We start from the raw sequence: 25,740 nt of genomic DNA on the forward strand, positions 1-25,740 counted from the left end.
GGCTACAACGTTCTTATTGAACTACATACGCATTATAAAATACATTGTATATATTTAAAAATGTCCATATTCAGACAGATTCTGACAATACTTGAATTTCAACCTTTATAACAACATTTTTATTAACATATTTACAAATACATACAAGTAAAACATTTCCTATAGAACATTTGAACACAATATGAAAATCGAATATGAACAGCATAAAACTGACCAAAGGCTAGGCTTTGTGACTAAAAGCTGAAGATTAAAAAAAAATATATGCTAATATGTTGAAAATGCTAAAATCCAACACACACAAAACAGGATAGAGTTGGGAGAAAAAGGACAGTGCTTATTTAAAATGGAGGTTTGTTTCAAAACTTCTCTTGAAATAAATAAATGATAAAGTAACTTACAAAAAAAATAAAAAGGGTCTTTCCTAAAGACAAAGGGAAAAAAGACAAGTATAACCAAATTATGTTAAGGAATTGGCTGAGAGAAATGAACATGTTGCCAGTTCATAACTGGAAATAAAATGCAAAAGGTTAAGACCAACGATCAAATAATACACAGTTAGGCACAGTTAACTTTACATCACGAAGAGTGCAACTGTATCAAAACCATATTTGGTTTAACAATGTGAATTAGTACTTATCCTTGAAAAAATATAATAAAATAAAAGACATTGTAAATATTTCAAGTTATTGAGGTACATTTTCACTGCATATCTTCAGTTGTGGTTCTTCTTGGTAAAAACTTCATATTCACATCTATACACCCTACTGATGTCAATCTATATTTGCACTACTTGCTTGGTTGTTCCTGGCTCGTTATTCCAACCTCAATCCAGGTCTTCTAGCTCATCAACTTCAGTAAAGATGTCACTGAAAAAGTACTTGGAGACACTGGTGGGTTCTTCTTCTGAGTTCTGCTGAGCATAGAAAGATGAAATCCAATTCTATTAATACCAATATACAATGTGGCAATAGAAGTACTGGAATATCAGAGTGTATGATACCTCAATGACAGATGCAGTGGTGCAAGCAGAGGTTGGTGACGGTCCCTTTACATTAGGGTTTTTTGCCATGGTAACAGGGCCGGCTGCTATCCGTTTTCTCTCAGGTCGTGTGGTGTTGACTGTTGGTTTTTGGGGAACTGGTTTGGCCCCTCGATGAGCTGTAGGGGGTCCTTGTGTACTCTTAGAAGAAATGAAGGACAGGAACCCCTTTGGTCTTCTGCCAGGTCTAAAGAAGAATAAAAATAAAATATATATTGTAACGTTGTATTCGTTAGGGATGAAATCAAAGCCAATATATAAAAAAGTACTTATGCGTTTAATGTTATGGTAAGATCTGTGACATTTCCAAAAGTGCTCAAAGGGGTTGAACAGGAACTAAACAGAGTGTTACAGCCAGACTGGGAAGAGAGGTGCTGCAATAATGAATTTAAATCACAAAAACATTCTAGTAGACCCTCAAAACAAAATCAAGACATTGTAAAAGAGCCAGCCACCTTGTAAGTGACCCACTCGTGGCAATGGGTGTGATCTGACTGACACTTTGGGAGTTTGGTCCAGTAGCTAACTCAACTGTCTCTTTGCCTGGGAGCTCCACCTGTCCCATGATGCCTTGCGAGGGACCCTTCTGGGAAGATTCTTGAGGATCATTTTCTCGCTGAGGTGAACGAGAACTATCGCTGGTCGCGATGAGGTCTGTGTTTGCTTCTCTGTCTGAGATTGTGGCTGATGTCGAGTTGTCCGTTGTTGAAACGTCAGCAGGCACAGTTTGCTCTGGCACTGATCTTGTCTCTCGTGTTGAAATGGGTAATGGGGTAGTCTCTTTTAAAGAGAGCGCTGCTGTTTCCTCTTCAGCATCCACACCTCGTGCATTTCGCCTTGAAATGGGGATGGGTTTCACCTGCAGCTTTGCTAAACACAGAAGAGGTCATTGGTGAAACCCATATTTTATGAGATGTAATCTTTGACATACACTGTATATAATTAAAGGATTTTTTAAAGGATTTTTTTAAAAATGTCATAGTTAATAATTTGTTAACAAGTAGATAATGTGGAGTGTCGAATAATGATGAAAACGTGAACAAATGCGAGTTTTTTTTAACAATAACTGATCCTGTAGTGACAATAGTAACTTTTTATGTTAAGTAATTTTATTGATTTTATATATATATATATATATATATAGATGTAATGCATTATTGCTGAATAAAAGTATTAATATATTTTGAAACTTTAAAATATATTAATATATTATAATATATTTAAATGGTATTGTATAATAATTATATATATATATATATATATATATATATATATATATATATATATATATATTAGGGCTGTGCAAAAATTAATTGCGATTAATCGCATCCAAAATAAAAGTCTGTGTTTACATAATATATTTGTGTGTGATGTATATAATTATTTTGTATATATAAATACCTATGCATGCAGGTATATATTTAAGAATTATTTGCGCTTAAATTCTGTATATATATATATATATATATATATATATATATATAAATACATAATCTATATTACATAAATATAAATATTTTATATATGAATAACACATTTTCTTAAATATATGCATGCATGTGTGTATTTATATATACAAAATAATTATATACAGCACACACAAATATATTATGTAAACACAGACTTTTATTTTGGATGCGATTAATTGCAATTAATTTTTGCACAGCCCTAATATATATATATATATATATATATATATATATATATATATATATATATATATATATATATATTACATATATTACTTATTGTATTACTATTTATTTTTCATTATTAATACTTTTATTCAGCAATAATGCGTTACATCAAAGAGTTTTGTAATGCAACAAAAATAATTATAATTTCTGTTTCTAATAAATGCTTTTTCTTTTGAATTTATATTCACCAAGAATACTGAAAAATGTGCATCATGCTTTCCACAAAAATAAAATAAATAAATAAATATTAAGCAGCACGTTTTCCAAATTGAGCACCAGATCAGCATTTTAGAACAAAGGATGAAGGATCATGTGACACTGAAGACTGGTGTAATGATACAGAAAATTCAGAATAAATCACATTTCAAAATATATTACAGTAACAGTTATATTATATTATGATAATATTTCAAAGTATTATAGTTTTTACCGTATCAAATAAATGAAGCCTTAGAGAGACTTCTTTCAAAAACATAAAAAAATTGGTAGTGTCATTTCAGCTCCCTTACCTCTCCTGGTTCTCTCAGGTAGTTTTCTCTTCTTCTCCAGATGTTCCTTCTCATCTTTAGTCCCCTCTGCCACAGGGCTTCCCAATAATTCCACTACTAAGTCATAAAGAAAATGTGCAATTCATGAACAGATATTACAACATGCTGACAGATGATACCATACATTTATTTTTTAATCATAAAGATCTGAAAATGTTCTCACCATGATGTTCAGCCAGACTCTCACCTTCGGTACTCTAGGAAAGGAAATGACCTCACTATTAGCCACTTATTAGACTACTTATCAAGGATCAATAGTACAGAAAGTCAAAATGTATGTATTACCCCCTGAGATACTGAGGCGGGTGTCTTGCGTTTCAATCCTCCTTTCCTCCATTTGTCCACATCCCCATCTCCACTTTTCTTTTCCTCATCCTCTGACACAGGAACTAAAGCATCTGTGATCAGAAGGTGAGAAACCTCCCTGCTCTCATTAGCACTGAAATTAATCAGAATGTGGAAAAAATAAATAAATACAAGGAAAAGGATATGGTACCATTTGCAAATATATGAATTAAATCTGTTTTAAACACTGACATTTGAGAACACAGAAAGCCAGTCTTACAAAAAAAAAAAAAATATATATATATATATATATATATATATATATATACACTCCATTTATTTGGTTAACAAATTGTCAACTAGGTGAAACCAGGACATCTCACAATATATTTGTTGATGACTTGGTGCATTGTCTTAGTGTTTTACAGCATCAGATAACAGTTTAAAGCAAACTATACCTTTGACCGTGAGAATGCAGCTCGGATGCCGCTGTCACTGGGAGGGGCTCTGTCCTAAAGGCCAACCCCTCATCTAAAGTGGATGGGATTTCAGTGAGAGAAAGTATAAACAAAGGTTCCTCAGGAGTGGCTTCTGCAGATATCTCTTCGGATTCACATCCAAAATGCTTTACAGTGCTGTCTTCAAAAACTTTTACTGGACTGGTCTTTTTGTTCTCATCCAGCATGACCACAGTTTTCTTCCTGGACTCATCTTCAGAAACAACTAGTGGTGTGACATCTTTGACAGCCTAAATTAAAGAGACATAACACATGATATTTATTATTCCGATGTCCTTATTGTAATTATTCTACTTGTCATATCCGTTTTAACTGATATTTTACCTGTGCTGATACAGTGCTCGATGCAACCTCTTGTGCTGCACTTTGGGAAACATCCGATTCTGAGGAAACTACAGCACCCTCGTCAGGACTTTTAGTGAAAGTGCTTGTGGAAGACTCGGCAGCAGGCAGTTTCTCATTTATAACTGAGTAAACAAATGCAAACATAAAAAAATCATATTTGCACTTTTGTTTTGATTTTTTTTTACATTTGTTCTGTCTAAGGGTGATTCTCATGAAACCTAAACATAAATGTGATTTCACATATATTAATAAATAAAAATAATTTAAATTAAATCTTGCATAATAAAATTAAAATCTTATTAAATCTTGTATAATAAAACTCGGAATGGTTTTTAGGAAAAAATTTTAGTCAATTCTTTACATCAATAATGCACGTTTTAAAAATAAAAATCGCAAGAAGAAATAAAATCCCTGCTGTAATTAGAAAAAATATTTATTATAGAAACATTAAAACATTTTTTACAACCATGAAAGTATGTTTTATTACATTTAATCACTGTCTGTTTTTATTTAAAATAAAAAAAAGATCTATTACAGTTACAAAAATTTGATTATTTTAACTATGTAAAATATAATATTTATTAAATATAAATATATATTTTTGTGAGATTCACACGTTTAGAGCCTGTTCACATTTTAGATAATAGTGGCTTGTTGATTTGAATTATAATACCTGTTTTGTGTTGTGTCTGTGTTCGTGTGTGTCTGGATGTCTGAGTCAGGTTGGGTTTAGGTTTGGGTCCACGGGACCTCCTGACAGGTTTAGCAGGCTCATCTGATGTGCTCTGAGACTCACTCGCACTGAAACACACAACATATAGACAATATTTGTGACTACTCATGTTTTAGACACATGAATATCAGTCTCACAACATGGGAATAGAACCGTCACCATTGGAAGCATTCATTTTTAGCTATTCAAAGAACCATTTTAACTGATTTTATTGTATTTGTTTACAAAAATAATTAAATTAAATGTTAAATCACAAAAGATAGATCACTGACTAAGTGCATCAGTGAAATTAAATGAATCAAATAAATAAATGGACCATATACTACAGTTTCAATACCTATTAGTCAGTTGTGATTCTCCCGCCTCTTCTTGTGCTTTTATTTTTTCCTCTGTGATTTTATCATCATTCTTTCTCTTCAGAGATGACACAGATCCATTATCCTCTTCAGTCACTCTTTCAGGAACAACATTGAGACCATCTTCTCTTATTTCAGATGATTTTTCTAGCTGTAGTACCTCAGGGTAAGTAGGAACCACGGGAACTGAATCTTCTTGCATGGGTTGTGTTGCATTTGTATCCTTTTCCGTGACAGATGGACCCTTAGAGCGCTCCACAGAATCTGTAACAAGTTCTGGATAGATTTTCTGCTGTGGAGCTCGTCTGGTTCTCAGGCCTTTACCAATATTGGGTTTGGAGAAACGGCCTATTTTAGGCGGTGGAACACTATTGGAACAAGCCAAATCCGGTGTCTCATGTTGAATGGGATCAAGATGAGCATCAGTTGACTGTGATTTGACTGGCTCCTCTTTTGTTTCTTCAGCAGAAAGTTCTGGAATATGAGTTTTACAGCTTGAAAATTCGACATCATCTTTCAACTCTGACTCGCAACTTACAGAAGGACCGACTGTTTCTGTGATAACTTCTTCATGGACCACCTCTTCATGTACAATGCTTGACTGTCCAAGAATATCATTTTCACCTGAAAAAGATTTAATTAAATCACGCTTCTAATGAAGATTTCGAATTTCAGTGCCCATTTGGATTCAGGCAAATAAGAGGGTTGCATTATGAAGCTATTCTTACCTGTGCAGGGTATTTCGGATGTCTGGGTCATCTGAGCCGAGTTCCCGATGGTCAGAAGAGTCTGAGCAGCTTCATTGTTGATCTCCTTACATTCTGAAAGAAAGATGTACACATTATGAACCACCAGAATATTAAAGCTTTTGGGTAAAAGACACACAATATCATACAACATTCTTAAAAGTTTGGTCGATGGCACATATACAAATTGTTATGGAAAAGTAATTCAAAAACAACTGGGAAAAAAATAAAGATATTTAATTTATAGTAAAATTTATGACTATCGTCATATACCTGTTACAGTATATCAAGTATATATAAAGAATATATATTTTATAATATAAGTATGTATCATTTAAATCATTAAATCATATCACATAAATCATACATACATTAAAGGATGTATTTTATTATCATTATTAAGATTATTTCAACAATTATGTAAATTGTAATAAAACAAATGTATCATAAATAAATGAATGAATAAATGCAACATAAACAAAAGAGAATTATCCAAAAAGAAAACTAGATTACTATCAGCTTATTTTTGGCCCAATATTATAACAGTTTTAAACGACTGTCAACTTAAGTTAAACAAATTTGTCATAAATAAATAAAAATATTGAAACCGAAAACTAGGCGTATTTGATTTCTTCTATATTTAATGTTAGAATTATTTGAATTTTTATTTGAACAATTATGTAAAGTAAATTTTTTTTTTTATCTAAACAGAAAACGCTTGTATCTGTGCATTTTTTGCCCAAATAATTTGATGTTGGAATATAACATGTCATTGCATATTGGAGACCTTTTTGACTACATATGGCATAAATGCATAGTTAATATAGATAATAACAACTCCTCTGGTAGTTCATTCAGATGGTGGAAAGAGAGCTTGAGAGAGTTTCACCTTACCTTCCATGTGGTCTGGGTCAAGAAACTCAATGACATCCTTAAAAACAAGTCAGACACAAATTAGTACCAATTCATTAGAGACTACAACAAACAAAACAAACTACTCAGCTGACAAATAAATTGTGTGTTCATAATGGACACCACAACAGTAAACAGGGGCATTAATGACGCAGGGGAGACTTACAGCAAGCAGGTCCAACTGGTGTTCATAAGTAACAGGACCAGCGGGTAATGCCGCCTGCTCATATGAAATCTCAGGGCACAAAGCATTCTGGGATGTGCCAAGGATATCAGGCACATTCACAGAAATGTCCAGCTGGGAGACAATGGGAATGAGTGACAGAAAAAAAGGGGAAGGACAATGAAAGGTAGGAAGGTTGTGAGTTTTTGATATGACATGCAGAAATAAATATGAAAGAAATGGTGTAACGAAACTGAACATCACTTTGGTCAGAAACACATTCTAAGCAAGTAATACATTTTCCCCACCAAATTATATTCAGATTTCTTTTCATTCTAACAAACTGATAATGGAATAAAATAATCATGGTTAGTGTTTAGAAAGCAAAATAATTTTTAATTATAATATAAAATTCTGCAACTTTTTTTCCAAGAATACTATGGCACCTGGTGTAAAATATGTTTCTGGCCTTATTCTTTGAATACTAGTAACCATAACAACATAATTTATGCAAAAAAAGAAAATCATCAGATTCAAACAGGGGAGTTTTTGAACAGAGAAAGCCACACTGATATGAGACGAAGGGTGTTCCACTAAGGTCCTTTAAGATAATACAAAAACAAACCTCTTCCATTGTTTCTACCACCTCTGAATTAACGGGCAGTAGAGGGCGTAGACTCATTGGCACAAATGCCTGGTTTTCCTCTTCAGGGTATGAAGGAAAGTCCACTTGGCTCAGGACACAATCTTCTACGTCCTCGTCCTCTTCATCATCATCTTCAGCTCCAGAGGCCCGTAAGGTCACCAGTCTAGATTTCCCTCTCCTGTGCATGCCCTGTTTCAATGTGGGGCCTGGTTTTAATTTAGCCCTCCGGCCGGGTGCCTTGATGCCCTGAGTTTTGGAAGACACAGGTGGTTCAGAGAGCTCTTCCTCATCTTCCTCTTCCTCTGCCGCTGCCTGCATCACATGCAGAGAGAGCTTAGGGATCCTTCCTGACCTAAATAAAAGAGAAATAATTATTAGCATGACTAGCAAAACTAAAAACAAGACCGGAGAACAAAGCCTAAAAAATAAAAAAAAATTATCATCAAAAATAAAATAAATTCATTAGAACTGTTTTCTTAAAATCAGTTTGAATGAATATTTAATGGCTCACTCAGAGACTTCACTTGTTTGATTGCTGGATGAATCATAGTTTTTGAACAATCTCTTTAATGAATGACGAATAGCGATATAATTTATATACAATCTTCTTTATTTGAAGAATCAAGCACCTCCCGAGCTCTCAATTTGTGGGGTGTGTGTGGTTGAACGGGCTGATTGGTCTCAAGTTGATCAATCAGGAGGAGAGGAAAACCAGGAATAAGGTTACGTGGGTATTTGAATCGAGCAATCTTTTAAAGATTAATAGAGCAGCTCTACATCCAACACAATAATTTATCAAGATTCTAAATCTATTCACAATTTTATCTGCATTACAGTATTGTTAATTAAAATTAAGCAATTAAAATAATTTTGTTTTGCAGTAAAACACAAATATTAGATGAACAATTAAACTGAAGAAATCTTGCCTAGGCAACTAACTAAAATTAAATATGTTTAAGCTGAAGTACTAAAATTACTAAAACTAAACAGAATTTATTTTAAAGCTAAATAGAAATATAAAAAATTTAAATGACGAACACACTGTACAATTGCAAAAAGAAAATTTCAAATAAAAACTAAAAATATAAAAATATAAGTCAATTCAAAATAGAAATAAATACTATAATATTATTAAATAATTTTTAGAAAATTGTATTAAGAACCCTAACCGGGTTATGACTGAAATATTCTAAATATTGTCACGCTTACCTGGTTGGTTTATTAAATATCTGTTCATGTACAGAATTAAGGTCAGGTTCTTCCTCTAAATCTTCCGATTCAAGGAAAATTTTTGACTGCTTATTCTTCTCCTCTTGTATCAATTCTGAAGGCACCTAAAAAGAGTGAATCATACAATGACAGATAAAATAGACGGTCACAAAAAAACTGCCTTTGTACAGTAATACACAGGTTGAATCTTACATTAAACAGCTGAAAACGTTACCTGACTGACTGAGGTCCCACCCTCCCGGGTATTGCTTTTGGGCTCAGGACGCCTGTTTCCCCATCTTCGGCTAAAGTTCTGGATCGGTCTCTGGGATCGACCCTTGAGCTGAGCTGCTTTAATAGCAGGACTCTTGTTTATATTCTCTGAAGAATCAGCTTCCCTTAACCTGCTAGAAAGAGAATCATTTTCAACCCCCTACATAAATTACACGAGTAGTGCAGAAATTACATCATCGTTCAGATAATAGTCATCATTCAGAAAGAAATTAATACTTCATTCTGAAAGGATCGATTAATCAGATCCACAGTGACAGTAAAAACATGTATAATGTTACAGAAAAGTTATATTTTAAATAAATGTTAGTCTTCTATTCAAAGAATCCTAAAAGAAAATGTATCAGTTTCCACAATTTTTCACATTTTCATCATTGATAATAATAAGAAATGTTTCTTGAGCACAAAATCAGCATATTAGCATGGCCCTAAACATTTGAATGATAGTCTACACCTCACATTTAATAGGAAAAAAAATGAATAAAAGCATGAATAATAATGTTAGGATTGAATCTTATATTTTGGTTAATTCTTACCTGTCATCTTGTGACTGACCATCAGAAGTGGCATTTTCACAGTCCTCGGGTTCATCTATTGCTGCAACAATCCAATGAAATATATCAAATGTTAACCAATAAAAATAATCAATAATCAATGCCATAAAGAATTATATAAATAATAATGTGAAAAACAATCTAAAAAAGACAGCCAGTAAGATTTACTATGCACAGGCTGTGATTTCAATTGGAAGATATACTTTGAACCAACTCAAGATATTTTTCAGAGATTTGAAGAATCTTCCCCCAGAAATCACAGGCAAGGGTTAAGCCTAGTTCCAGACTAAAATGCATATTTGAGCTGTTTTATAACTGACTTGCCGTGACATAACTTAAAATATGTCAGTGCCATTGTTTTGTCTCAGTATGAAGACCAGTAAAGTGTTTTTCAAAGTCACATTTATAAAAGCTACTTAAGTGTCCTAATTGATCTAAGGTCTATTCCTGGCTTAATCAAAACCAGGCCTTGGTCTATTACAAAATATATTTCCCATTGTGGCTTAAAGCATACCCTCTCCATTTGTCCTCTTGATTCTCCTCTGTGGAGTGTTTGTCCCTTTTCCCCTGTGTTTCTTTGAAGTGGTATCACTTCCTCCATCATTTGAGAGGTCCTCATTCTCCTTTTCTCCAGCAACCACGTCACTGTCCGAATCCTCTGAAGTGTCTATTTCCTTTCTTTTTCTTTTCGCTGCATCAGAAAATAGTTTAAGTGTACATACGAATTTGCCCAAAAAAAACCTACATTTTAAATAGATTAAAAGTTAAAATAAACTGACCTTTTACTGTCCTGTGGACTCTACTCTGTGCTTTAGCCAACTTGGTGAGCTCTTTGTTTTTATTTTTCTTATTTTCCTCAGCTTTTAGGACCTGCTCCATCAATTTTTGAAAGAAATCTAGATCCAGACGTCGCTTCTCCTCTGAAAATGAACTTCAGTTTACTTCATTTTCAGCCAACTGTCTCAATACTCAATTCCATAAGGAATCCAATTTCATTTTTCTTTTTTTAGATGGTAGGTTAACTACTAAAGGTCACTTACTGAAAGATTTATCTATTCTCCATGAGTTATTTCTCTCCTCTTTCTTGAACTTGTTCTGGGGGATTAAGAGAACACCAAAGTATATGGTGATTGAGGCTCTTAAAGATGAGCTTGTATTATTATGGCACACATTCAAGAAGAACATTTATAATGTTGCAAAAGACTTCTATTTAAATAAATGCTGTTCTTTTAAGCTTTCTATTCAAACATATACAAAACATATCACAGTCTCCAAATAAATATTATGCAATTCTGATTTGCCATTACAGGAATTACTGACATTTTTAAAATTTAGTAAAATAGAAAAGATTTAGTTTAAATTATAATAACATTTCAGAATCTTAATGTTTTTGCTTATTTTTGATTAAATAAATGCAGCCTTGATGAGCATAAGAGATTTCTTTAAAAACAAAATGTAACTTTTCAACTGAAAACATTTGGACAATAGTTTGAAATCAATGACTTTATCAGGCATGATATGAATACACACATACAAGATCACAAAACACAAAATATATTGTGACCACCTTAATCTCCAGTCGACATCTGTGTGGAAACAGCTGACCAATCATGGAGAAGTCCGTCCCCACCATGCTTATGGCCAAGAAAAACAATTCAGTCTCTGGAATAGACATAAAAAAATATATATATAAATTAAATATAGACGACACACTTTAAATTAAGAGTTGCACTGTGTGTGACTTCAGACCTCCACTTGACCAGGGTTTGGTGTAGGTGCCCTTCCTAAAGCTGGAGTAAGTGGTGGTAGAACCACGTTCAAATATGGGATCTCTGTCTTCTGCCGGATTGGGTCCTTTTGCCCTTGACACCTGGACTGTTAAACTAAACAAACCCACACAACAGAACTTTTAACATTGGAAAGACTGCACACTTCACCGTTACTAATTCCTGGACTGCACTTCTCCATGAACAGCAGCTCAGAATAAAAAGGAACGTCACTGACCTCTCCTCATCTATAATCAGAGATCCATCCTCCGCCACCTTCACCCTGGGAACTACCATAGGTTCTTCCTCCTCCGGCTGAGTTTCGTCCACTCTCTCCTCATCTTCCTCATTACCAGCATCTTCTTCCACCGTCTCCTGAACCGATGGAACAGCTGGAGTCTTAGAAGAACTAAAGAGAAACAAGAATTTCTGATGAGGGTTTAAACTTAATGCCATATTTTTAATACAGTGCCCTCATTTACACCTTTTCCAGATTTGACCATTCATATAACAGTATTAAGATGTTTGTGAATGAAATAGGTCTGCAAAGTTGTAAGCGGAAAACCAATCACAACAGACTGGGCCGTCTGACCAATCAGAGCAGAGTAGGTTCTTGGAAAGGAGGGGTTTAGAGACCAAATCATTTAATCGAAGCGTTTCAGACAATGAAAAAAAAAGATGATTCTGCAATGTATATTATGAGAAAATCAAAGTGTTTTTTTTTTACTTGGAGGCATGTAAACCTATTGCAGGAGACCTTCAAAACAAAATTAGGAGCCTTTAAAATAGCCCTCTATGCAAAGCAAATAATAATACAACACCAGCATTGAATAGACATCTTAATGGCATATGTGCACTATTTGGAAATTGACAGGGTGATTAGGCTTACGTTGGTGTAGGAGAGTCATCTAATTCTGTCTCTGATGCTTTTTGCTCTTCATCAGTGAAAGACCTGTGCAGAAAAACAAGGCATTGAAAACTAGGAAACACTGTGTCAATAATCAGTTTGTCTTAATCCCTGCACACGCCATTACATGCACCACAAATCCAATATCAACACTTGCATTCACATGAACTTCCTAAACACACAAAGGAATTAAGAACAGCACGTACTTCATCGGGTTGGAAACAGGCAGGTAATAGATAAGCTCTCTCATGGTCATTTTGGTGTGATCTTTAGGTGCCTTGCGTTCTTTGATTCCCAACTTTGGTTTCTTCTTTTCTTCCTAGATTCAAGTGTCAATGGAGAGGTCGGAGTAGCATTTTAAAAGCATTGAAATAAATCCCAAAATATGCCATGGTTACACTACTGATTCAGTTGTGATTCAATGAAAATCCTATTTAGCCTGGGACAAAACTTAATGTATACACATATTAAGTTTTCAACACAGACACTAATAAGAAATGTTTCTTGAGCAGCTAATAGGCATATTAGAATGATTTCTGAAGGATCATGTGACAATAAATTAAGTAATGACGCTAAAAAAATTCAGCTTTGCCATTACAGGAATAAATTATATTTTAAAATAGAAAGCAGTTGTAATAATATTTTACAATATTACAATTTTTACTATATTTTTGTTGAAATAAATGCAGCATTGGTGAGTAGAACAGGTTTCTTAAAAAAAAAAAACATTTTAAAAACTTTTGAACGATAGTGTAAATAGGTAAATATTGTCACTCACTACAATGTCTGTATTTATTGTCATATAATGGAGCATAAGAAAATCAGTTAAGGGAAAACATGCCTTGACTATTTTTGTTCATTATTTACCAATTAATAATATACATACACTACCGGTCAAAAGTTCGGTAAGATCGGTAAGATTTTTTTATGTTTTTAAAAGAAGTCTCTTCTGCTCACCAAGGCTGCAATTATTTGCTAAAAAAAAAAAACAAACAAAAAAAAAAACAGTAATATTGTGAAATATTATTACAATTTAAAACAGTGTTTTTCTATGTGAATATATAGTGAAGTGTAATTTATTCCTGTGATCGAAGCTGATTTTACAGCATCATTACTCCAGTCTTCTGCAGTGTCACATGATCCTACAGAAATTATTATAATATGATGCTCAAGAAACATTTATGATTATCATCCATGTTGAAAACAGTTTTTTACATTTTTATTTCAGGATTCTTTGATGAATAGAAAGTTCAAAAGAACAGAATTGATCTGAAATGGAAAGCTTTTGTTACATTAATCACTACCATTCAAAAGTTTGGGGTCAGTAGGAATTTATATTTTATTTTTGGGGGAAAGAAATTAGAAAATACTTTTATTCATCAAGGATGAGTTAAATTGATCAAAAGTTACAGTAAAGACATTTATAATGTTAGAAAAGATTATATTTTAAATAAATGCTGTTCTTTTGAACTTTCTATTCATCATAGAATTTTGGGGGGAAAAATGGTACACGACTGTTTTCAACATTGAAAATAATAATTTATGTTTTTTGAGCATAAAATCAGCATATTAGAATGATTTCTAAAGGATCATGTGACACTGAAAACTGATGTGTAATCAGCAGCAACAGTAATGATGTTGAAAATTCAGCTTTCAAATTACATTTTAAAATATATTAAAATAGAAAACAGTCATTTTAAATTGTCATACTATTTTTCAAATAAAGCACCCTTGGCGAGCAGAAGAGACTTTATTTAAAAACATAAAAAAATCTTACTAATCTAAAACTTTTGACCGGTAGTGTATATATATATATATATATATATATATATATATATATATATATATTTACACACATATTATGAATATCAAAAGCTTTTTCCCAGATTAAACACAAACTAATGTAAAGCACATACACACCTTGTTTTTGTTCATTTCTTTTTTAAGAAGCTCCCGAAGTTTCCGTGCCTGAGCTAACCTGACCATGTCTGCCGGGTCGTTCAGAGTTGTTAACGAATTAAGAATTTTCAATGGCTGAAGTTCTTTAAGTCTCTCTTTTAACACATCAGTTTGGCTTTGTCCCAGAGATGGCTCAGAAACACTCTCCTGCTGTGTGACCATGTCTTCCACAGCAGGAGGAACCGGACACTCTGGAGGGTTTTCATGAACCAAAATAGTATCAGGTTTGGAAGTTCTAAGGGGACGTTGGGACTCCCCTTGCTGGACGGTCAACGGTACAACAGTGTCTTCCAATCCGCCATCCTCTTGAGTCTCTGTCTCTTGGTCATTCCACAATGGGGCTTCAGGAATGGGCTGTGCTTTGGCCTGTCTGCTCCTTCCAGGAGGTCTCCATATTCCAGGTGCACTGGAGTTGTGGCCAGGCTCAGGTATCTGAATGGATGTCTCTGCAGTGGGGGTTGATGTTTCAGTCTCACTGAGTGTTACTGGTTTTACAGGGGACTTGGATGGTGATTTAGGAGTCCTAGAAGAGGCTGGAGAAGCTCGTGGTTTGGCTAAGTTGGGCAGGGCTGTGAAGCGTTTCCTCCTCTGAGGGCCAGAAGTCACAGAGGTGCTTGCTGAATCCTGGGCATCAGAACTTTTAGATGCTACATCCCTGTTGTAAAGCAAAGAATCAGTGATAAAACTGTCAATCTCTCTTGCATAAAGTCATGACATAACAAAATCTAGTCCAAGTAGTAACTAACCTAACAAAGAAAATTCTGAGGAACATCACACTTTTTAAAGCAGCTTTAGCAGTATCCTATGATAATTGCTACAACTAAAATGTATTGTCTCTAATAAGTAATTAACCAACATGTTTATAGACCTACATTAATGGGATATTTGAACTTTAAACAATGTATTTCCCACATTGAAAGATCATTTTAAATGGTTAAAGTTGGTGAAAACCATAATGGAAATACTGATTAGTCACAGGACCAAAAATAATACCATCAGTGTTGTCATGATACTGGAATTTCTGAATATCGATACTGCATGAAAGGAGGATTGGAACCGGTATTTCAGTATTGATGCATATCAAAATATCTATATTTTTGAGGACACACTTAACAACTTCAGTGTGTTCGGTCCGTAAGCGTGTTCTTAGAATGTTTCAGCTAGTCGTGTGTCCCTGGCATGTACATTTTCATTTCAAAATGTAAAGTTAAAATATGTCTCATACTGTAAGTCTTTACTCCAATTAAATGATCGTAAAAGTCTAAAAATTTTACACATTCAGATTTACAAAATTGCGGTTTAATAGACATAATTAGATTGATATTTATAAGACTAGTTTCAGACTCACGCTCCATGGCTAATGGCCTCCAACTGGTTATTAGAGCTCCTGCTCTGAGAGGCTTCCTCATTACTCCGCCCCAATGCGATAGGTGGGTCAGTCTTCAACTTCTCAGGCATGACCTCTGACCTCTCAGAAGGAGCAGAGTCAGCAGGACCCTGGGGAGGCTGAACATTATCTTGAGAAGCAACCGGAGCTCGGCCTGTGGGCTTCACATTGGGGCGGACGCTAATTCTCGATCTGCGCATCATCCTTCTCTGTTTAAAGGAAAAAAATATTTATTTATGCATGTGTGTGTGTGTGTGTGTTTGTGTGTATATTCAAACTTTTATGTTAGATGTGATTATCTTGATTAATCGATTTGACCACTTACATACATACATGTTAAATAAACATACATAAAGTATAATAATTTAATAATATATCAATAGAAGTATACTATGCTAATTCTCGATCTGCGCACCATCTCTATCTGTGTAATCATTTTATAATATATATGGTAACACTTTACAATAAAGTTCACAAGTTAACATTAGTTAACTACCTTAGTTGAATGCACAACACTTCGACAGCATTTATTAACCTAAATTAAACATTTACTAATATGCAATTAAAATCAAAGGTTGTATTTGTTAACATTAGTTAATGCACTGTGAACTAACATGAACAAACAATGAACAGCTGAATTTATATTAACTAATGTTAACAAAGATCAATAAATACAATAACAAATGTATTGCTTATAGTTAGTTCATGTTAGTTAATAGATTAAATTAACTAATGGCAAATAATGAACCTTATTGTACCATATAGTGTGACCATATATAATATGACATTATTATTATATTATGATTTACAATAAGACATTAGTCATTTTAACTAAAACCTTTCTGGGGTTCTTACAATGCTAATGTATGTCTCATTGGGCAATAAATCAAAAACAAGTAACGTTAACAAAGTTCAATGTGTCAACTAACTAACGTTACCTCTAGTGATGTTTACGAGTGATTGCATCAGTGTAATTCTTTCCCAAACGTTTACGTGCAACTATATATTTGATTATCATAGCGATGCACAAATATTTAATTTCCAGATACTCGAAACAAATGGCTCTTTGGTTTTCGACACATTTTTTTTTTAATGTTTTTTTTTTTTTCCAACTGGTCATTGAGGGGGTCGTGTCCAACAATGTCCATTAACATAAGCTTGCCGCTTAATTAGAGCAACACTGCATTTTACAACACCACTATACGTTTAAAAATGAGGCAATTTCAAAAATCTTACTTTATTTGGCGGTTCAGTCCAGGGTGATTTTAATTGTAAAAATCTTCAGCGGCTCACGTCCTCCATGCTTGCTGATTGTTACTGCGCATGCGCACAGAGAGCCCGGAACAAACGTTCCTTCTCCTGGCCTGAAGTTCTACCCGGATGAATTTCACAAACGGACACGTTCATGTCATAGAGGTTCATGTACACTCACTTTTAACTGTTTACCAAGACACACTTTAATAGAAATACACCATTGAAAAGATGGGGTTTCGGTATGCATAAGCGTCGAACAAAAATTGTGTGAAAATGGACCATACGACTACAAACAATCCGGCTTCCCCACGCACAGAAGGAGAAAGCAAAGATACAGCTTCTGTGTCAGGAAATTCAGCAACACTTGTTCTGTCTGACACTAATCTATTGTGTGTTGAATACCCGGGAGTCGTAAACAATGTGGACAGAATGCTGGACAGCATTGGCGGTGAAGAGGGAGTGTCCAAGGTGATCATATTGCATTGATGCTTTAAATGAAAAAGACACATGCTTTTAGACTGTGTTCATTTAGGCTGAATCTGAATTTTTGTTGCTGTATTTCAGAAGTGTTACTGATTTCTAGAACAGTCCTTGTGACTTACATTAATCTTTTACATGGCTGATATAAATGACAGCCAAGGAGAAAAGACTCCTTGTTTAAAAATACGGCATAAGGAATACGTCTTTTAGATGTATTTCTTTGACTGCTTTTTTGTGTCATTGTATTTTATTCGGTCTGATTTTAAACAATATTTGATTAATTACACCTCTCCCTACATAACAATAATAATAATAACATAGCAGATGTGTTTTATACATTATGTAAAAATCATATGATATCTGGGACATATTTACCTAGAGAAATATGTCAGATTTAACAAGATTTTCAATTGTATTAGCAAATTATTCCATTTAATTTAGCCAATTTTATTGGATGAGGATATATTAGTGGTAATAAATGTGTATTCTAGAATGTATTTAAATCTGGGATTTATTTATTTTTATTTATTTATTTTTATTTTTTTGACAGACATACTCAGATTCTTCTAAAAGACTTGAACTCCGCTTTCGGCCGAAAGATCCTTTCTGCCATCCAGCTTATGGAAACCGCTACTCCTCCACCAACCTACTGCTCAGAGTGCGCCGCAGAACCCGTAAAGGAAACAGTTCAGAGACCCAAATCAGCATGGAGATAGTGGGACTTATAGGAACCACATATAAATTTCAAGGTATAAAAGTCTACATTCACCAGCTAGTATTTTCGAAAATAATTGAATTCATATTTTAAAAATAAATTTAAGAAATTTCTACCACAACTTAAATATATATTATTATTCTTGATATTTTTTTATTTTAAATTATATGCTACATGAATACAGTTTTTATTAGGGCTTCACGATTAATCAGAATGAAACCACACTTGATTTGGCAAGATATATATGTATATATTTTTTCAAACTGATCCAACTATTTTCTTCTAACATCAAAACTACAAAAAGTCTCAGGCTTTTAATGAGGGGGTCAAAACTTTTGTACAATAAGACTTGTAGAGTATTTAACCTGTCTATCACTGGCACCGTTAAACATCAAAAGCATCACAGACAAACGTTAAAGGAGTAGTTCACTTTAAAAAAAAAAAAAACTTTTGCTGATAATTTACTCACCCCCATGTCACCCAAGATGTCCATGTCATTCTTTCTTCAGTCAAAAAGAAATTAAGATTTTTGATGAAAACATTCCAGGATTTTTCTCCATATAATGCACTTCAATGGGAACCAAACGGTTCAAGGTCCAAAAGACAGTTTCAGTGCAAACTGCAAACTGTTCAAATGGCTTTAAACGACACCAGACGATGAATAAGGGTCTTATCAAGCGAAACGATCGCTCATTTAAAAAAAAAAAATAACAAAGTTTAGGTTTTATAAGCTCAAATGCTTGCCTTGCTCTGTTCTGTGATGCGTGTTCGTGACTCTCCTGTTCAAACTCGTTTATCAAAATGAACAAATCTTTTTGGTGTGTCATTTGGTTCATTCAACGAATGAAATGAACGAGTTGACTCTGGAAAAGATTCATTCATTTTGATCATTTTGAATGACATAGGGGTGAGTAAACGAATGGCAAAGTTTTCATTTTTGGGTGGACTATCCATTTGATACTCACACATTTTTGACCTTGATTCTTTAGGAATGGCTGACTTCCAGTACCTGGCATCTCACAGTGATCCAGATGGCAGCCAGGTGTCTTTGTATGACAAGATCATTTTGCGCAAACCTGAGAAGAAGGAATTCTATGACAGTCCTGTGCCACTTTTCCTTCCTCCTCCCATTTTCTCTCGCCTGGACACGGCTGTGGATTATTACTATCGTCCAGATGTATTGCACTGGTAGGACCTGAAAAGTTGACTGGTTACAACTGCAAATGATCTGAACTGTTCTAAGTTCAGTTGTATGTATGTTTTTGGTGGTTTGATTTGTTGATTACATAATTTGTCTGCTTCCCAATAAACAGCAGGGAGACTGCAATGCAGTCTGTTCTCCTCAAAGATCATCTAATTGCCCCGAATCGGGCTCGCCGACCAAACAATGCCATTTTTGTCAACTTTGATGACAAGACCGTTCCATCAGGACCTCTAGAAGCTGCAGTGACCAGCTGGAAAAAGGTCTGCGTCCATCCTAGCGATGTAAAGGTAGAGCAGCAACTCAAACAGGTTGGTAAAATAGTTCTACTTGTTTTCAATGTGTTAAATACAGCAACCATCTCCAAGATGATCAGAACATTTGATTTGAAGCAAAAAAAATAAATATTTTTTTAATATTATATGAGGGGCTAAACTAAAAATCATATGATGAAGAAGCTGACGACATTTAAAAAAAAAAAATTACTTTTTTGTACTAATTGATTATAGTATTAAAGAAATATATTCTATATAATATATATAGTATTAAAGAAAAAGAATAATCAGATACATTACCATTCAAAAGTTTAGTGGTCAGTAGGAGACAGTAAAGACATTATAATTTTACAAATTATTTCTATTTCAAGTAAATTAATTGGAATAAAGGACATTTTTGAATACATTAAAATATCAAACAGCTTAAATTGTATTAATATAATCACACAATATAACTGTTTTAATTGTATTTATGATCAAATAAATACAGTCTTGGTAAGCATAAGAGAATTCTTTCAAAAACATTTAAAACAATCTTTCTGACCCCAAACTTTTGAACAAGAGTGCATATACAGTATGTTATGAGACTTGTTTACGTAATTCTCAGTGCTTCGTGGGAATGGATGTTTGACAACTAGGTGACAGGTTAAAACTATAAGTTGTTTAAAAAAAAAAAAAAAAGTTGTCAACTTAAGCAACTATTGGACAACAACTCTGGGTATATATTATGGGAAAATATCCTTATCTTATCATAATCCCACCTGTGCTCCAATGCGGTTTCATTTGAAAATACTACTGATTAATATGATTCATCCGCAGCTTTTCGAGAAAAGACCCATATGGTCTCGCAATGCCGTCAAGGCCAACGTCAACGTTCACCCTGAGAAGATGAAGCACCTCCTCCCTTATGTGGCGTACTACATGGTGAGTAGAGACAACTAGACGTTTAATAAACTTAAATATAATGTGGTATTATTTGCAGTGTGTTAAAATACTGTCTCTAACCCATCGAAGCCATTAGTGGTGCACAAACACTTTTTAAGTGGCACTATCAACTTTTCTGTTTGTTAGTGTGGCCTGTTATAGCAACATTGGTTCAACCAATGGTGTGAGATTGTGCTGGGAAAATCTGTTTGTCTGAACTAAAGTTCAAGAAGCTATTCAGAAGTAACCCTAAATTCCATGTTTTTCAAAATCATAAAATGTTTATTTCTAGGCATTGCATTTTGATTCCCATATTTTCGGTGTGGGCCACACTATATACAGTTGCAATCAAAATTATTCAACCCCCTCGACCTGCAATAACATTTTATGAAAACAATTCAACAATAGAAAGTGTATTAATACACATTTGAGTGATTCTGAGAATGTAAAGTTAATGGGGTAAAAAAAATATCCATTTACATTATTATTAAACCCCCAAAAGTCAAAAACTTTGTGCAAAATCTTTTATTCTTTAGAACCTCCAATAAACCTGTAAGTGCTTAGAAGCTTCTTTCACCTTTCCACTGCAATCTTGACCCATTCCTTGCTTGAAAAAGCTTCCAGATCACTGATAATCTGTGGTTTTCCACCAAATATTTTCAATGGGGGGTGAATAATTTTGATGGCAACTTTATCTTACAACCTCACATGAAAATAGTTTTTACGTGTAGTTAACAGGGCCGTGGAGGAGTTTGTGGGTCAGGTTTGGATACGATCCTCGAAAAAGACCTGAAGCAAAAATCTACCAGGTTCTAGACTTCAGGATCCGCTACGGAATGAAAAATGGTGAGAGATCATCCAAAACACATTCATAACAGTCCTAAGTATGATTTATTCCTTGACTTAAACATGCCAAGACTGCTATACAAAACTGTCCATAAGAGTGCAGAAACTTTTTTGACACCAGATGTGAGTACAAAGGACAATACACGCATAATTCCTGTAATTTTCTGTCTCTGTAGGATTTGGTGTCAATGACATGCCAGTGAAATCCAAGAGAAGCGCTTATCATTACAGCCGCCCAACCACTATCAACAAGACAGGTACAAAAACACAGATACAAATGTTCTGGCACACAGTGTCCCCCTTAAGGTGTTCATTATATAATTACTTAATTTTTCTTCTATGACCTTTAAAATCCAAGAGGTTTTGGGTTCTAAAACTTCAAGAGATTAATGTCTATTTAAAAGTTTGGGGTCGTTAAAAATGTTGTAATGTTTTGTAAAGAAGTATTTTAACTTTACCAAGGCTGCATTTATTTGAGGAAAAATACAGTAAACACTGGAAAATATTGTGAAATATTTTTACAATTTAAAATAACTGTTTTCTATTTGAATATGTTTGAAGGCATCATTAAGTCTTCAGAGTCACATGATCCTTTAGAAATCGTTATGATATGCTGATTTGCTGCTCAAGAATCATTTATTATTATCAATGTTGAAAACAGTTTTTCTGCTTACTATTTTTGTGGAAATTTTTATATTTTATTCTGGATTATAGAAAGTACAGCTTTTATTTAAAATAGAAATCTTTCATATTATAAATATATTCACTGTCACATTTGATTAATTTAATGTATCCTTTCTGAATAAAAGTATTTAAAAAAAAAATGAAAGCATGTACTGGGCCCAAACTTTTGAATAGTAGCGTAGTATTAAACTTTTTAAATGTAAATGATAGTAGTGTATGGTTGTTTCGTTCACTTCTTTAGCTCCTCAACCTGCGAGCGTATCTGACATCACCCAGGAGAGTTCTTCATCTTCAGGACCCAAACCTGCTGCTGCCAAGTACATACTAAAGGTATTTTCAGTTTTTACATTTTTAATTTAAATGTTATATCACAGTGGATTTTGGCTTCATCAGCAGCTAATATCGAGGAAGCGTTTTAAACCAGTTTTGTGGAACTTTCTCTCAAGGAATCAGTCTACATTTTCCGGGAGGGAATGCTCCCTCCATACCGGCAGATGTTCTACCAGCTGTGTGATCTGGACGTAGAAAAGTAAGAACTTTCAACACAATCTCATTGCAATTCATAAGTATTTTGGTGAATTTGTGGCTAATTCGTATGAATTTGTGGCTAATTCGTACAATCTCATTTGTAAGTACGTTTTCGTATGATCTGCTAACACCCCAGTAATGAGTGTGTTTAGGGGCCTTAATTTTGGTTTCTAATCATACATTTCTGTACTATTAACATCATATGTTATAGTTTTATAGTTAACTAAAACTAAAACAATTAAAAAAAATTGTCTTTTGAAAAAAAATACAGCCAATTGGCAACATTCGGCAGAGCAGACTCTGCCAAGGTAAAGACAAGGTAAAGAAGGTTCTTTCTTACCTTGAAAGAATACACATTAGTTACTTTAGAGTGTGGATACTCTGCCACGTTCGATTGCCGAGGGTGGTGGAGGAACTCAACAGTGTTCGCCGGTTTGGGGAACTGGCATGAAAAGCAAAAATAAGCGCACATATTCAGTCAATAGGTGGTGAATAGCGCAGCAAGTGAGACACAGTGTGGTTACCCGGCGTTCACTGGCCACTTGGGGTGAGTACACGGGAGGACACTGGCTCAACACGCAGATTTTAGAATCTGGCAAACGTGCTGGGTGTCGCCCAGTCCGCTGCTCTACATATATCGTCAGCGAGGCGCCAGTGCCCAGGTTGAAGCAACAATTAGGTAGAGTGAGCTCTCAACCCGAGAGGGCACGGCACACCTTGGGTTTGGTACGCCAAGACGATGGCATCCACTTCGTGGGCAATCCTCTGCTTAGAAACAGCCTTTCCCTTCTGCTGGCCTTTATAACAGACAAAGAGCTGGTCTGAGGTCCTGAAGCTCTGCTTTCGGTCCATGTACAGGCGCAAAGCATGGATCGGACAGAGCAAAGCTAGGACTGAGTCTACCACCACCTGGGGTAGATCACCTAAGTCCTCTGCGTCCCATCTAGAGACCATATGTGGAGATTCCAGAGGTCTAGAATCTTCTCTGAGAAATTAATTCCTTCCTCAGAGGAATGTGCCAGGGAGGGGCTCTCGTGAAGAAGAGTTCTGGGGACAAGGTCCGGTTGGGCCAATAAGGGGCCACTAGAAAGACCTGACACTGCAAGTAGGCTCACTGGGGGAAACCATACTTGCATACGTCCCAGGACCAGCTGTGTACCAGTGCATCCATTCCAAGGGTCAAGGGAGTAAAACAACTGCCAGTGGGATGTGTCTGGAGAGGCAAACAGGTCTACCTGTGCAAGTCTGAAGCGTCTCCAAATCAGATGGACCGCCTGGGGTTAGAGTCTCCACTCTCCCAGAAGGGTAGGCTGTCGAGAGAGCTCCTTGGCTGCACGATTGAGCACGCCCAATATATAAATTGCACAAAGTGACTTCAGATGCTTCTGACTCCATAGGAGGAGATGGTGAGCAGGTTGCGACAGGATGGACCACCTTGATGGTTGATGTATGCAAGGGCCGCAGTGCTATCCGTTCGGACCAGTACGTGCCTGCCTAGTGGTGGCGATTTAAAGCGGCCCAGCGCAAGCAACTCAAGGCAGTTGATGTGCCAATGCAGTTGGGGTTCCGTCCAAATACCTAAAGCTGCATAAATATAAACACTTATAATAGGCTTACCATAGTGAATCATGGTAAGACAAAAACATGTTTTGGAAGAAGACTTATGATGCATTGACTAATTTAAATTTTGTTAATTTTAGATAAAAGAAAGTTACATAGTATACCTTTTAAATGACAAAAATGTATAACAAAATGTCTAATACTTTAACTAAAATTAAACTAATAAAATATAAAAATAAAAAAATATTTATAAAAAACATAATCACTTCTCAATAACACTAAAAGAACACTGATTGGAAATCGCTACCTTGTAACATAGTTTTGTTTTCCTGTGAGATCAGGTTGGAACGTTGATTATTTTTCTTTTCAATAATTTATCCACTTTAAAGACCCATCCCACTCCTCCTGACCTTTACAGCACTTGTCTTTTTTCTTCTTTTAAGAATAAAGAATATCATTCATAAGAATGATGGAAAAGAGGAAGTGTGTGATGAGAGAGATGGCTGGTGTGTGCCCCACACGGCCGACGATCTCAGGAATATCATTTCTCAAATGATCCAGCAACACGTCCAACCTAACCGCCCAGGTAAAACACACACACAAAGAAACTATTGCATTGTTATTAAATTATTAAATACAGCAAAGTAATATTTCTTAAATAAAAATGGCTTTATTTCTTATATTGCGTGATATTTTGTTGATCTAGCATCATCCACCCAAAAGCCTACAAGAGCTAGACCCAAAACTGTTGAGAGTGGTGAAGAGGAAGATGAAGATGACGATGATGAAGATTACAAGCCTTCTGATGGAAGTGACAACGAAATGGAAACTGAGATTGCAGATTACATGTAATTCTGCTTTAGTTTTATGTCTGGCTCTTATAAAGGATTGAATGTGTAAATGTAAAAAACAACTTTGGACACTGATAGAAAATAGTTTGTTTGGGTTTTTTTTTTCCCCAGTTGGATAATAAATGGTTTTGTCAAATTAACTGATTGTGCAAATTCTTCAAAAAAGTATCTGACATACAGTAATAAAAGAGAAGTTGTGATTAACTGATAGTTCATTTACAGTATCAAAATAGTCACACAATTGTTCTTTCTATATTTCGGATACTTTTATGCATAGTTTTTTATTTCTTTCTTCTGATTACTGGCCATTATTTATATATATATATTTCAAAATTTTGGGGTGAGTTTGTTTTAAATACTT

The 25,740-nt window shown here is 34.7% G+C and overlaps 2 protein-coding genes across 7 annotated transcripts; one reads left to right on the forward strand and one right to left on the reverse strand.

Moving 5' to 3' along the window:
• Positions 1 to 116: 116 nt before the first annotated feature.
• LOC120490647 (uncharacterized) lies at positions 117 to 19,562 on the reverse strand. Of its 6 annotated transcripts, none has more exons than XM_089123479.1 (28): positions 19,476 to 19,562; positions 16,023 to 16,270; positions 14,636 to 15,329; positions 12,922 to 13,034; positions 12,698 to 12,760; positions 12,047 to 12,217; positions 11,792 to 11,925; positions 11,610 to 11,704; positions 11,083 to 11,137; positions 10,822 to 10,962; positions 10,557 to 10,733; positions 10,025 to 10,085; positions 9,433 to 9,601; positions 9,198 to 9,322; positions 7,968 to 8,340; positions 7,346 to 7,477; positions 7,162 to 7,198; positions 6,250 to 6,342; positions 5,503 to 6,145; positions 5,106 to 5,233; positions 4,412 to 4,554; positions 4,028 to 4,317; positions 3,570 to 3,723; positions 3,448 to 3,481; positions 3,246 to 3,341; positions 1,495 to 1,909; positions 1,001 to 1,226; positions 117 to 913 (listed from the first exon to the last, which is right to left on the reverse strand). In XM_089123479.1, exons 1-28 carry the CDS (start codon positions 19,524 to 19,526, stop codon positions 824 to 826), a joined length of 5,151 nt encoding a protein of 1,716 aa, XP_088979605.1. In that variant the 5' UTR covers positions 19,527 to 19,562; the 3' UTR covers positions 117 to 823. The 6 variants fall into 6 exon arrangements, with proteins under 6 accessions (XP_088979605.1, XP_088979606.1, XP_088979604.1 ...); XM_089123480.1 differs by having other exon boundaries at positions 3,246 to 3,338; positions 9,433 to 9,604; XM_089123478.1 differs by having other exon boundaries at positions 117 to 910; positions 9,433 to 9,604.
• gtf3c5 (general transcription factor IIIC, polypeptide 5) lies at positions 17,589 to 25,519 on the forward strand. Its single transcript, XM_039687978.2, has 11 exons — positions 17,589 to 17,783; positions 18,346 to 18,544; positions 19,500 to 19,698; positions 19,824 to 20,022; positions 20,806 to 20,910; positions 21,642 to 21,756; positions 21,933 to 22,013; positions 22,682 to 22,770; positions 22,887 to 22,969; positions 24,972 to 25,114; positions 25,235 to 25,519. Exons 1-11 carry the CDS (start codon positions 17,589 to 17,591, stop codon positions 25,378 to 25,380), a joined length of 1,554 nt encoding a protein of 517 aa, XP_039543912.1. The 3' UTR covers positions 25,381 to 25,519.
• Positions 25,520 to 25,740: the final 221 nt, after the last annotated feature.

This window comes from Pimephales promelas, chromosome 19, assembly GCF_988280905.1.
Source record: "Pimephales promelas chromosome 19, fPimPro1.hap1.1, whole genome shotgun sequence".
Taxonomy (NCBI): domain Eukaryota; kingdom Metazoa; phylum Chordata; class Actinopteri; order Cypriniformes; family Leuciscidae; genus Pimephales; species Pimephales promelas.

Bases quoted from the DNA above. Each gene is read 5' to 3' on its own strand.
- LOC120490647 (XM_089123477.1), bottom strand. From the start codon at position 19,526: ATGCCAGGTACTGGAAGTCAGCCATTCCTAAAGAATCAAGGTCAAAAA. The intron at 15,330-16,022 runs GTGAGTCTGAAA...GCTTTACAACAG, and splicing joins GAGGCCATTAGCCATGGAGC to GGATGTAGCATCTAAAAGTT. The intron at 6,146-6,249 runs GTAAGAATAGCT...AATCTTTTTCAG, and splicing joins ATCCGAAATACCCTGCACAG to GTGAAAATGATATTCTTGGA.
- gtf3c5 (XM_039687978.2), top strand. From the start codon at position 17,589: ATGGACCATACGACTACAAACAATCCGGCTTCCCCACGCACAGAAGGA. The intron at 18,545-19,499 runs GTATAAAAGTCT...TTGATTCTTTAG, and splicing joins AACCACATATAAATTTCAAG to GAATGGCTGACTTCCAGTAC. The intron at 22,014-22,681 runs GTACAAAAACAC...TCACTTCTTTAG, and splicing joins AACCACTATCAACAAGACAG to CTCCTCAACCTGCGAGCGTA.